Source organism: Otolemur garnettii, unplaced genomic scaffold (genome assembly GCF_000181295.1).
Source record: "Otolemur garnettii isolate 467f Iridium unplaced genomic scaffold, OtoGar3 scaffold00134, whole genome shotgun sequence".
NCBI lineage: Eukaryota > Metazoa > Chordata > Mammalia > Primates > Galagidae > Otolemur > Otolemur garnettii.
The window spans coordinates 5407455-5420192 of record NW_003852529.1 but is presented as its reverse complement, the minus strand read 5'-3'; the positions used below and the strand labels follow the sequence as shown (position 1 = coordinate 5420192).

The 12738-nt window shown below is 60.3% G+C and overlaps 1 protein-coding gene across 1 annotated transcript; it reads right to left on the bottom strand.

Annotated features, from left to right (window-relative positions):
• Positions 1–2350: 2350 nt before the first annotated feature.
• CTSD (cathepsin D) lies at positions 2351–12336 on the bottom strand. The gene is made up of 9 exons (XM_003798377.3): positions 12185–12336; positions 9910–10063; positions 7905–8028; positions 7167–7285; positions 5727–5944; positions 3855–3977; positions 3434–3578; positions 3259–3357; positions 2351–3156 (listed from the first exon to the last, which is right to left on the bottom strand). The coding sequence occupies exons 1-9, from the start codon at positions 12250–12252 to the stop codon at positions 2989–2991; spliced, it is 1218 nt and encodes a 405-aa protein (XP_003798425.1). The 5' UTR covers positions 12253–12336; the 3' UTR covers positions 2351–2988.
• Positions 12337–12738: the final 402 nt, after the last annotated feature.

The window sequence follows — 12738 nt, the reverse complement described above, 5'->3', positions numbered from 1 at the left end:
TGTGTTCCGATCCCCCACCCTTAGAACCCCCTTCTCCTCTGCCTGTGTTCCGACCTCCCACCCTGAGAACCCCCCTTCTCCTCTGCCTGTGTTCCGACCTCCCACCCTGAGAACCCCCCTTCTCCTGTGTGTTCCGATCCCCCACCCTGAGAACCCTCCTTCTCCTCTGCCTGTGTTCCGACCTCCCACCCCGAGAACCCCCCTTCTCCTCTGCCTGTGTTCCGACTCCCCACCCTGAGAACCCCCCTTCTCCTCTGCCCCTCTGTCACCCCAAGGTGGTCCTTTTCAGGACTGGTGCCTGACTCAGAGCAGTCACTCACACCTGAGATCCTGCTTCTCTGTGAACCCTCTTCCCTCCTGGGACCTGGAGCCCTATTATGCGCCCTTATGCCCTGGAGGAGCCCCAGCTCCAGTACAGCCAGTCAGTGCAAGGTCGATCTTAGCAGTGTTGACAAAACTCTCCCTGGGCTTGGGGTGAGAGAAAGTGCAAGGACCCCTCCTCCCCGTGACACTGTGGCCATGCCCTCTGTGCAGCTTAAGTCCAGTCCAAGTGCCCCCAGGCCCTGTGGGCAGGTGAGGCCTGCTAAGGATCTGGGCTCAGTTCTCCTGCAGCCAGGGCCACTGCCTGCCCTCCCCAAGGTCCTAGCAAAGGGAGCCAGAATTGGCATCCTCAGTGCTCCCCAGGTGGTGTGTGGCCTCATGCCCTCCAACACCCTTTCCCCTGAGCTGAGCAGGAGGGTTTGGGGGCAGGGAAGGAGACCTGGTCAGCACACAGGTCCAGAGAGTTGGTCCCCAGGCAGCCAGAAGGAGGGGTGCTCAGGGCCTGCTCAGGTCACTGGGCAAGGTGACCTGCTCCCAGCCAGGACCCCACGGCCTCCACTCTGAGTGGGTGATGGAAGGGGCTGGACTTCTGAGAGCTGGGCCTGGGAGGGGTGTCACTCCAAACAGGGGTATGGGCCAGGAAACACCCACTGAGGGGGCGCAGGGGTAGAGGGCTTCAAGTCCCAACCAGGGCTGAGCCAGCCAACAGGAGCCAGTGTTGTATTCAAGTCACAGGGCTCACCAAAGGTGCTGGTCAGTTGCAGAATCCTCTGTCAGGGGCATCCTGTTACTGCCAGTCTAGAGCAGGGACTCTGGGCACAACCAGAAAGCCAAGGCAGCTGGATTTGAACCTGGAGTCAGACTCCAGGGTCCTGAGAATCCTAACAGGCTGGAGGGAACCCTCCTTGGGACAACCCTGAGGCAGCCACCTCAGCCCTAGGCCTGGGCAGGTGCAGCAGTGGAGACTGCCCTTGCTGGCCTCCTTTGTGCCTCCCTGGGAACAAAGGATTTGACACCTCCCCAGAAACCCTGTCTGGCCTTGCTCCAATTTCAGAAGCATGTGATCTAGGTCCTAGTTTACAAACTCCTTGTAATCCTGGGTGAATGTTCCTCAGAGGTGTCTGATAGGGTTCAGCTCAGGGGTGCAATCCCTGGAGCCCTTAGGAGCGGGAGACCAATGACAGCCACTCTCTCACAGAGAAGACACCAGGATGAGGATCCTGGATGATCCAGGATGATGATCCATTTCTCCAATGTCCTGTACCTTCTAGGATCGGGATAGGGGGGCTCCAAGAAATACTTCAGAGCTACTGATCCCAAAGGGAACCATGTCCTGACCTCCAAGAGCTCCCAAACTCCTGCAACCCCACTAGCAGCTGTTGCTGCTACATCTGGGCATGTTCCCCCAGTGAAAGACACCCAGCAATCAGCCAGCTGTGGCCTGAGGAGTTTCCTGCACCCAGTGACCCCAGGCAGGCTTGCCCCGCCTCTGGCTCTGCCCACAGCACGAGGCTGCTTCCAGGGCCTGGCAGGGCGGCCCAGAAGGGAAGCCAGCTGAACATAGCATCGACCCTATGCCCAGCTCTTTTTAGGCCTGAGATGAGGTGGGGAGGGCAATCAGGTTGTGCTGGGACTGCTGCTGTCTCCTCCAAGGGCAGAAATGCTCTCTGGAAGAGCATGGCAGGCACCTGCTGGCCCACATGCAAACTGTGTCCTGACCCAGGTGTTGATGCTGGCAAGCCTGTGCTGCACTCCCCACCACAGCCTCTGTTTGGGTCCATCCTGCTAGTCACTGCTTTACACCTCAGAACAACCCAGGCCCTGCCAGTGGACCAGGCTGGACAGCTAGCTACAGCTCCAGGGTCCCAAGTACAGAGAAGGGCAGGGGTGTTGTGTCTGAAAGCCAGGCCCAGGGCACCCCAGACCCTTGTCCCCCAGCCTGGCCCTGAGTCAGCCCTCTAACACGCCCATGCCACACCAGCCCAATTTAGAACACCTTCACTACCCAGCACAAAGCACGCAGCACAGGGAGAGGCTTACACAGCTGTATTTCCCTGTCAAAGCTGGCTCTCGGCCACCTGCAGCAGAGGCCAGTTACAGAGACCACCAGTCAGCCCCAGAGCCATACCCCAACATGAATGCGGTCAGCCCCAGGATGACCGGCAGGCACCAGAAGGCTGACTTCCGTCCCGCTCCCTTCCAGAGCCTTCCTGCTCACCCCCAGGCCTCAGCCAGCCCCTTCCTCAACAGGCCCAGTATAAACGGACGCTTTGGTCCACAGAGCCCAGCTCTGGGGCCAGCTGGGTGGGGGTCCTCAGGCAGACCTTATTTCTGAGGAGGATCCACGTGGACTTTGTGAGGACAACTTGGGATGGGGTGGGCACTGGCTGGGCTAAGGGAGAAGATTCTCCACTGGATGGGCTTGCGGGGCACAAGCTCATGGAGTACCCCTCCACTCTCCACTAGACAGACGGTTCTGAATCCAGGGAGCGAAACCAAACTAAAACGATGAGCCCCACTTGGGACGTAGGCTCCCAGAGCCTGGGGCAATGGGCAGGTGAGTGTGCGAGTTGTGTGTGGGGATGGGCAGGGAGGGCTGGGACCGCCACCTCCTGTCACTGGACTTGCTCCTTTTTCTGCCAGTGGACAGGTGGGCAGGCCAGGGAGCTAGAGCCTGGCGGCCTTAGCAAAGCCCACTCTATCCTTCTCTCGGTCGAACACGGTGTAGAAGCAGCCAATGAAGACGTCACCAATGATCCAGAGTGGCCCAACGGGCTTGGGGATGTCCATGCCCATGAAGCCACTCAGGCATATGGTCTTCCCACCTTGGGACACCTGGGATAGCCATGGGGGGTCACCATCAGTCCTGTCAGCCCCACACCACCGCCCACCCTGGGAATCCAGGCCACAGTCCCCATGCCAATGAGCCCTGCCCACCTTGAGTGTGTAGTCCTCCCCGGACAGCGTGTAGTCTTTGCCTGCTAGCTTCAGGGTGACCGAGGGCAGGCTGGACACCTTCTCACAGGGAATCATGTACTGGAGGTAACAGATGTGTGTGAGGATGCCAGTCTCAGAGCACCCGCCTCCTGCCCTGCTGGCCCCTGGCACTCACCTCACCCTGGATCAGCGGTATGGCCCCAATGGCTTTCTGCAGCTCACGCACCTCATCCACGGGTCCCACCATGAGAGAGGTGCCAGTGTCCACGATGGCCTCACAGCCCCCCTTGCATAGAGTCAGTCCGCTGGCCACCTCCACCCTGGGGGTCAGGGAGGGCATGAGTCCCTGAACCCGGACTAAGGGCAGGATGATGCCCTACCCAGGGCTGTTCACAGGTGGCCTAAGGCAAGGGGATGGAGAGGCACAGACTCAAGAGACAGAGAGTGAGCAGGTGACCCACATGGTGAGGGGGGATGGGGGCCACAGAGGCATAAGGTCCAACACGATCCCATCTCTTGACCCTGCCCAACTCCCACTGCATCCCCGAATGCCACCCCTGCTGGACAGCTGAGGAGCAACTGTGCCCTCTACTCACTGCTCCATATGGACCTCCCAGTAAGCCTTGCGGGTGACGTTCAGGTAGGACAGGGAGCCCGTGTAGTACTTGGAGTCCACGCCCCCCAGCATCAGCTCACCCCCGGGCTGTGCATTTGGGTCTCTGGGAGGAAAGGGAAGGAGTCAGCTACCTCCCTGTCCCCCAAGTGTGAGAGAGCCAGGCAGGCCAGGAGGTCAGAAGTAAGGGGGTGGTGGAGCAACCAGGGAAAACTTCCTGGACCTGCAGGAATGGAAAGACCCAGAAGGGAGGAGAGGGATGAGACTTCCTTCTTCTCAGGGAGGAGCTCTGATCCCACACCCTGAGTGGGCTGCTCAGCATGGACCTAGTCCAGGCAGAAAAGATCTTGCTCAAGCTTCACATTCTCAAGTTCTGCTCAGTCACAGTTAGCAGGGTCATGGCTGAAAAGCAGGTGGGGAAGTGGGTGCCAGGAACCTAGGGGGGTACCTGTCTAGAAGAAGAACCAAGGAAGAATTCTAGGAAGCAAGAACAGTGTGACCCCGTGGAGCTGAGCTGGCTGGTTCCTGCCCCAGGTCCTTTGCACATGCTGCTCCCGGGAGCTCTCTGTGCCCCACCCTCCTGAATCTGGCTGGCTCTTCTTCAGATCTCAGTTTCTCTCTCCATCTCCCCCTGACCAACCACCACGAACACCAGCCAGGGTGCTCTGGGCAAAAATATGGGACACCACGCTTTCTCTGACTTACTGGTCGGGATGTTGAGGCTGAGGCTGAGTAACTATAAGCTTTAATATGCAAGTCCTGCCAGGCCTGTCCTCTAACCATATCCTCCCACCAACAGCCAGGGCCTCCGCACTCCTCGGCCAGCCCCTGCCAGCCCCTCTGCAGCCCTAGGAGTGGGCACTCCTCTCCCACGTCCCACTCTGCCAGATCTAATCCTTGAGCCCTCAGCCTCTCACTCCTGCCTGAGACCTCACCTGGCCAATCCCTGGGGTCTCTTGTCCTGCCCAGAGAAAAGAGACCCTCTCACCTCACCAAGGGCTCCAGAGGAGTGGCCTGGCCAGTTCACCTGTGTGCTGGCCTCTAGCATAACACTAAGGAGCATTCACTGCCCGAGCAGGGGATGGAGAAAAATAGTCCAGTACGGGGGTAGGGTTGGGATAAAGTGCAGGGTGGGTGCGTTAAGAGACCATCCTACCATCAGCTCTGGGAGAGAGTGTGTAGGGACGAGAAGTAGCACAGGGCAACAAGTCACCTGGTGAAATCCACACATGCCCAGTGGCCGAGCTCAGGCAGCATGGTGCCCTAAACCACCCCCACAGCACCCGCCTGAGAAGAAACCAAGGCCAGAGCTCCCTTTTCTGAGGTCACCTGACCACGGTTTCCTATGCTGCTAACAGGGTGGGCCTGTGGGGTGACAAAAGCCCACAGTTCTCCCAGGCAGCTCCCAGTCCGTAGATATACTCCCCCTCCAGAGTGCCTGTCAGATCAGAGCTCATGGCCTGCACCCTCTAGGCCACTAGCACCTAGGGCCAGGGCCGCATGTGCCTCTCACTGGCCCCTCCCCACTGGGAGACCTAGGCAAGACATAACCTCTCTGCATCTGTAATACGGTGTGCCATCCCCACGCTCTCGGGATGGCCCAAGGTCAGAGGTCAAGAGTTGTGGCCACATGCCTGGAGGATAGTCACCTGAGTACCCCAGCCCCTCAACCAGCCAGGCCATGCCAGGAAGGTTGGGGGGACAAGGAGATGAGGCAGAGAGACAGGAGGAGGAATGGACGACAAGGAGACAATGCTGGGGGACAGAAGGTGGGGGAGGAGGGCATGGAGGCAGAGGGAATGGCAATGGGGAGATGAGGTGGGGGGAGGGGATGGGCAGATGAGGTGGGGCTCACCTATTCAGGTAGAAAGAGAAGATGTTCTTTTCCACTAGCTTCTGCTCCATCAGGTTGTCAAAAAAGGGCAGCACATTATCAACAGAGATGCGGGGGTAGGCCATGCCCAGGATGCCGTCAAACTTGGCGGCGATGAAGGTGATCCCTGGCTGCTTGGTGGCCTCCCCAAAGACCTGTTTTTCCACTTTGACATTGACTGAAACTGATTTGCAGGGCATCTGTGGGTAGGGGCAGGTGTCAGCTGGCCACAGGTACCAGCCGAGCCTGACACCAGCCCTCACCGTGGCAGCCAAGGCTGCAAAACCCCTCATCTTCCAGGACAGGCAAAGAGAGGGCATGGAAGAAAGGGCTGGGACACCACACCAGGGCACCTGCCGGTAGGTGGGCAGTGGTGGGCCATGGTGGCAGCCTTCAGAGGAGCTGTTTGGACCTTGTTTTCTAAAACATGGGACCAGGAGGGAGCACAGAGCTGCACTGTGACCGCTTGCCTGCCCCCCCTGCCAGGCGGGCCTTACTCCTGCCCTCGGCCACAGAAACAAGGGCCTGGGGCCTGAGAGATAGAAACTGGCAGACCCCACCCCAGCAGCCCAGCTCCTGACTGTGTTGCTCCTCCTCCAGCCCAGCAGGATGTGGGGAGCAACGGCTGCAGTGCTGAGGCTGATACCCCAGCAGGGGCAATGGGGCAACATCCTGTGCGGGCTCTGCAGAGCAGAGACAGACCCCAAGGAGCCCTGTCCATCTGGCAGGATGGGGTGTGGAAGCTGTCCACATTCAGGCCACACAGGCGCAAGGTGCCATAGCAGAGTCTCTGGAGTCTACCTGCCCCTCTAGGCATGGGCCAGACTGGCAGACCCCTGAGCCCATCCCCGCAGAGGCTGTGAGAAGCAGGCTCAAGGCTGGGGGCTGCACTGCCCCACTGACAAAGACTCTCAGAGGTGCAGCAGGGTGTCAAGGGCTGGCTTGCCCTCTCCTCAGGGCCCTTTGGACAGCCAACCTGCTCAGCTCCCTTGGGGCCTCTGCAGGTGCCTTCCAGCCAGTGGGCTCCTGGCACTTGTCCCTCACCCCTCCTGAGGATCCAACCCTTTGGGTCGTCTGCAGGGACCCCTGCCCTGAATGTTGTTGGCACCTCGAATCTACCCTGCCCAACAGAGATCCCAATTCTTCCGTAGCTCTCACCCGGAATTGGGAGAAAGCCTCTGTCACTCACCAGGGCTGGGGCTGGAGCTACTGTGCCTGCTCTGTGCTGAGGCCCTGCCCACTTCTATTCACGGGGGTGGGTGTGGGGGCCCTGGTCAAACCCTAGCCTGTAACCCCCACTTGAGTCTTCCCATCCCCCAGCCTCCCCACTCAGCTGACTGCCACTGGCCACCCAAACTCCACAGCTCTTCCCAAGAGCTGGCGTCAGGCCAGGGACCATACGGAGGCCCCAGAGGGACTCACCAACACAGTATCCTGGCTCAGGTACCCGGACAGGCTGCCTGAGCCATAGTGGATGTCGAAGGCAGTGCCATTCTTCACATAGGTGGTAGACCTGTCGCTGTGGTACCTGTTGTGGAGCCCTGCCAAAGCAAGGTGGTCAGCCTGCAGCCCAGTGTGTGGCCCGGACCATACTGCCCCAGTGGCCGTGTCCTAAGCTGACTCCCAGGGTGGATCTGGCTATGAAAGAAGGCCACTGTACACGGGGAGTGGGGGGGAGTGTCTAAGGACTGCAGGGGGCCATAACATCTGGCCCTGCCCTCTCCCCTGTGGGCGGTCTAGCCCACAGCATGCTCCTTTCTTGGCCTCTAGGGTCCCTAGCCCTGGCAAAAGAAAGGCAAACAGGTTCACCCAGAAGCAGGTGTCCTGGGGCAGGGTGGAGGGCTGCCCTGCCTTCTGTGGCCAAGAGGCAGGAGTAGTGCATGACATGAGGCAGGGCCACACACAAGCCCCAGCCATGCCCCTCCCTTCCTGGTAGTGTTCTCCAGTGACACTTGAGGAAGGCCAGACCCAGGAGAGACCCAGCACCCTGGAGGGAGGCAGTGTGGACACGCAAAGTGAAGGAGCAGGTTATTGTGCGGGGTGGGGGGGGCACCAGGACCTCCCACTCCCTGCCTGAGGACCCTGAGTGAGACCCAGCCCCAAGCAGGTGGCATCTTGGAGGAACAGGGGCTGGGACAGTGGACAGCAAGCAGGACTCACAGCAGGCGATGTCCAGCATTTTGCACTTAGACGAAGGGACCCACAGGTTGGCGGAGCCAGTGTCAAAGACGACCGTGAAGCACTGAGGCGGGGTTCCAATGCCAATCTCCCCATAATACTGGGCCTGGGAGGGTGCAGGGTGAGCACTCAGGGCTGTGGTGGGGGTGCCCACTTCCCCACTGGGCCTGAGAAGGCTGCTGGCTATCCCCAGAGCCAGGCCTCAAATGCCTAAGCTGGAGTGAGGAGCAGCCCCTTCCATCTGCCAAGCCTGATTTTGAGAGTCCCCCTCCGCCCCAAGAAATCAGGCTCTGGCAGGGGCACCAAGGCCAGGCCCCCAGCCCTGAGATTTCAGACCCATGGGTACTAGGGCTCTAGGTTCCTTGGTCCAGCCATCTAGCCTGTCTGCTACATGGGAAGGCTGGTGAAGGACTATACCATGAGAAAGGTGAGGGCAGTGGTCAAGATAGTTTGGGGAGTGGCCAGGTGTGGTGGCTCATGCCTATAATCCTAGCACTCTGGGAGGCTGAGGCAGGTGGACTGCCTGAGCTCACTGGTTCAAGACCAGCCTGAGCAAGAACGAGACCTGGTCTCTAAAAATAGCTGGGCGTTGTGGTGGGTGCCTGTAGTCCCAGCTATTTGGAAGGCTAAGGCAAGAGAATTGCTTGAGCCCAAGAATTTGAGGTTGCTGTGAGCTATGACACCATAGCACTCTACCAAGGGCAACAAAATAAGACTCTGTCTCAAAAAAAAAAAAAGAAAACTCAGCGTGGGGACAGACCAGGCCCTCAACCTGAGCCCTGGGCATGGCACAGGGCTGCTTGGAAGATCTTCTGCTATTCAGGGGCCCAGGGCCTACAAAGAGGAGTGACCACCTCCCCAGCTTAGGCCATGTCAGGACCTGACTCTGGGGTCTGGCTGGCTGAGGGGAGGAGGGAAGCCTTGAGGGCACCCACAGTCCAGCGGCCCTGATTTAACTGCCCTGGAAGGAGATACCAGGCGCCAGGGGTCACATGTCCCTCTTAGCCTTGTAGAAGTCACCCTTGGCTCTCTTAGAGGGCAGACGATATAGAGGTCCTGGAGTTTGAGGTCATCTGGGTCTTGCCTCCTCAGAACACCTTCCCAGGGTAGGAGCCTGGGCCAGCACTGGACACTGAATTTCTGGCTCTGGTCCTGCCCAGTGTGTCTCTGACTACTTGGTGCCAGGGAGCAGCAGCTGCTAACTCATGACCGAGCAAAAGTGTCCACGTTGGTAGGGGTCAGGAGGTGACTCAGCAAATCTCTGTGTGCGCCGTGTGTGTGGGGAATCTGGAACCAGCTAGTTGGGCCCGGGCAGACGGTCCCCCCTTCCCCTAGCAAAGTCACATGTCTGTGAGTCTTGAGCTTCCTGCCCCGACCAGGGCTCAAGCCAAGTGGGACAGAGGGCATGGGCCCTTCCCACCAATATGGGCCCGGCTGGATGGCAGTGAGGGGCTTGAGTCTGAAGGGCTGGGGGGACAGAAATGGTCCCAGGCAGCTGTGGAGAAGCCAGGCCCTGGCCCAGAATCTGTCCCCATAAGGCTGAGACAATCCTGACCAAGACTCAGCTAGCTGTGAGGCTTCTAGAACGTTCTTTCTCCAGGAGCAGTGGCCACAATAGGGGCTGCTATCCAAGGGGAAGATGGTGAGAAGCAGGAGCTGGGCATAGGGTCACCCCAGGCCTACCAGTAGGACGGAGGCTCCTGGGCAGGTGGGCCCAGAAAGCCCAAGCTTCAGGCCTTCCAGGGACTTCCACCTGCAGCCTCTCCGGCAGGCTTGGCTTTGATGCTGAGCCAGAGCAGTTCTGGCTAGATGTCACCAAGATGCCAAGGCCACCCCTGTGCACCCTCAGGCCAGAACAGGACCCTGTGGTGACAGGGGCACTGGGGGCCACACGGAGCTGTGTAATATGGGGACTACTGCATGTGCCTGGGCACAGCTCTCTGCGAGCCAGCTCTGCTCCAGGGAGGGTCCCTGAGCCCGCACTCACATCCATGTAGTTCCTGAGCATCTCAGGGACTGGTCCCTTGGTCTCAGTAGGCATCAAGTACTTGGAGGGAGGGCCCTTGGCGATCAGTTCTTCCACGGGGCCTGCCGCCTCTGACATGGTCCGGCGGATGGACTTGAACTTATACAGAGGAATTCTGTCAACACAGGGGTGGGGCAGGTCAGGACAGGGCAAGGGCAGTGCTCCTGTGTGCCAGCTGAGGCCACCTGTCTGTGAGCCGCCAGATGCCCCGACAGTCTCTTGCACTGCAAATCCACTGGAACACCCCTGACAGGGCCCAGACCCCTTGAAACCCCCTGGCCCAGCTTCTCTCAAATCAGTGAATGACAACCCATTACCACCCCAGGCTGCTCAGGCTAAAGGCCGAGGAAGCCTCAGTCACCCACCCTCCGTCCCCATCTTCAGAATGGAGGTCAGTGTGCCATGCCTGGCCACTCCAAAGGCTCTGAAAGTCCCACTGGTCCCATGAGTTCCCTCTATACCTGCACTGTTCTTTTTCCAGAGAGCGGCCAGTGGGCCACTGAGGCACTGAGTTGTCAGTTGAACCTGCCACCCCTGGCTAGAGCTCCCAGGCATCTTGCTACTCTCTACCTGGACCTCTATCTTCCTAAGCTCTCCGAGACCTCCTCCTGGCCAGCAAACAGGCCTTTGATGCCAACCAGAGGCCTGCCACCTTTTCTGCCACCCAGCTGCTGCTAACGCTGTGGCCCCACACTTCGCTGCTGCGGATTGCTCTCTCTTCGGATGGCTCTCTCTTCTCGTGTGACAGACCCTGGGAGCCCAGGGACTGCACCTGTGCTCGTGGGGGCTTCTGCTTCCTCAAAAGGGGCTCCTCTGCAACCCCACTGGGGCATCCCCTAGCCTATGGCCAGGCCAGCTCAGCTAAGGACCTCTTGGTGGATCCTGTTACGAGGGACTGAGCAGCAGGGGACCCCTGGAGTAACTGGCCACCCTCAGGCTGTGCCTGAATCAGTTCCAAGGCGAGCTCATTTGAGCTTTTAATCACTGGGATGAAACTTTGTCCCTGCCCCAGGAGAGCCCAAGGTCACAGGTGTGCCTGCAATGCCAAGGGTGTGTTCCAAGATGAGATTCTTGCCTAAGAGTTGGGGGCTGGAAACACCCCGTGTTCTGGCCTAGGGGAAGCAATATCCCCCATCAGGGCTTCTGGAAACAGGTACCACCCTCCTACAGGACCTGGGATCAGGTAAGAGAAGCTTTGGGTCAGCTGCCCCATCTCTCTGCCCTTGTCTGAGAGGGGAGGTAGGTGGGCCAGGCTAGCAAGGTCAGGGCAGGCTCAGGCCTGCAGCTGCTCCCTAACAATGGCTCTGTCTGGGGCTACCCACCCCCGGGGCCATTGACCAGAGACTATGGGGAGGCTCAGTTCTACTCGCCCTGGCCCCTGCAGCCCTATTACCTCACCCGCCTGAGGCCCGCAGGGGAGCCTTGGTCTCCCAGGAAGGCTGCAGAGCAAGGGTGGGGGCAGGTGTAGAAGGGGGTTGCCTATTGTGCCTCTCCCTCCTGGGAGAGCAGGCTGCAAGCAGGAGGCGGCGTCTAAGGAGCAGATCTCAGCCCAGGCCTCTGCCTGGCTGGCACCACTGGGCCCAGTCCAGGTCCAGGCCCCAACCGTGGGTGTCCTCAGCTGGTACTGGGGTCAGGTCATAGGCCTGAGGAGGGTGTGGTCCTCACAGCAGCTGGGCCCCAGTTCCAGGATGGGCAAGCTGGCTGCTGCCTTACACCTGTTCCATGGACTAAACTCCTCTCTCAGGTCCTGCAGGTCTTGTAGGACTCCAAGGGCCTCCCACTCAGACCTGTGCTGAGAACCCCTGCAGCAAAAGTTTAAAAGCCACACCCCAGTTCACAGCTGACAAAGGGGTCTTCAAAGGGAAAATGTCAGGTCTGAACAGCTTAAGGAGGCTCCAGGGCCTATACCTAGGTCTCCCACTTCCCAGTAGGGCCCTGGGCACCGGACATCCCAAGTCTCCAGTTCTGAATCAGCACTCCACCCTCCCCACCCCGGGACCCCTCATGGCCTCCATCCTCGCGCCTCCCCCTACCCCTCATGGCCGGCCCTAGCAGCATGAGGGCGGGGGGGCTGACGAGGGTACACTCCGCCAAGTCCAGAGTTCCTGTGCCCCGCAAGCGAACGAGTGGGCTCTGCGGGAGCGGCGCTGGCGACACAAGTGCACCCTAGCGCGCGCGGGGCACCGCGGGAGCAGGTCCCTCTGCGTGGAGCCCCACCTGGCACCGGGGCCCTCACCTGATAAGCGCGTCGGCGGGCGCGGCCAGCAGGCCAAGGACCAGCAAGAGGAGGCTGGGGGGCTGCATAGCGGCGGTGGCGGCGACGGCAGCGCGGTGGGAGCTGAGCACCGAGGTTGCGCGCTTATAGCCGGGATGACGGCGCAGCCAGGCCGAGTCAGCTGACTGGCTTGTTTGCACCGGGCCGGTCACGTGGGCGCGGCCGACGGGGGCGGGGTCGGGGCGGGGCCGGGGCGGGGCAAGGCGGGACGACCCGGCCCGGGGAGGCTAGTGGCGCCCGCTCTCTCTCGGGCTCGCGCACGGCGCCGGGAGCGCGCCCGCCTGAGCGTAGTGTCCGCCGGCCTCGCCTTTGCGCTGATTCCGGGTTGAGGGGCGGTGCGGGCTCCAGACAGCCGAGCCCCGGGCCTCAGCTCGTAATCCTGCTCGCTGGCGGAACCGCGGTGACCTGCGACGCGCGAGGCTCCCCCGTGGGGCCTCATGCTCAGGTCTAGGGTTTGGGGCTCCGGGCTCCTCCCTGCCATCCGCGCTGTGCCTTGTAGACCCCTCATTCTTTCC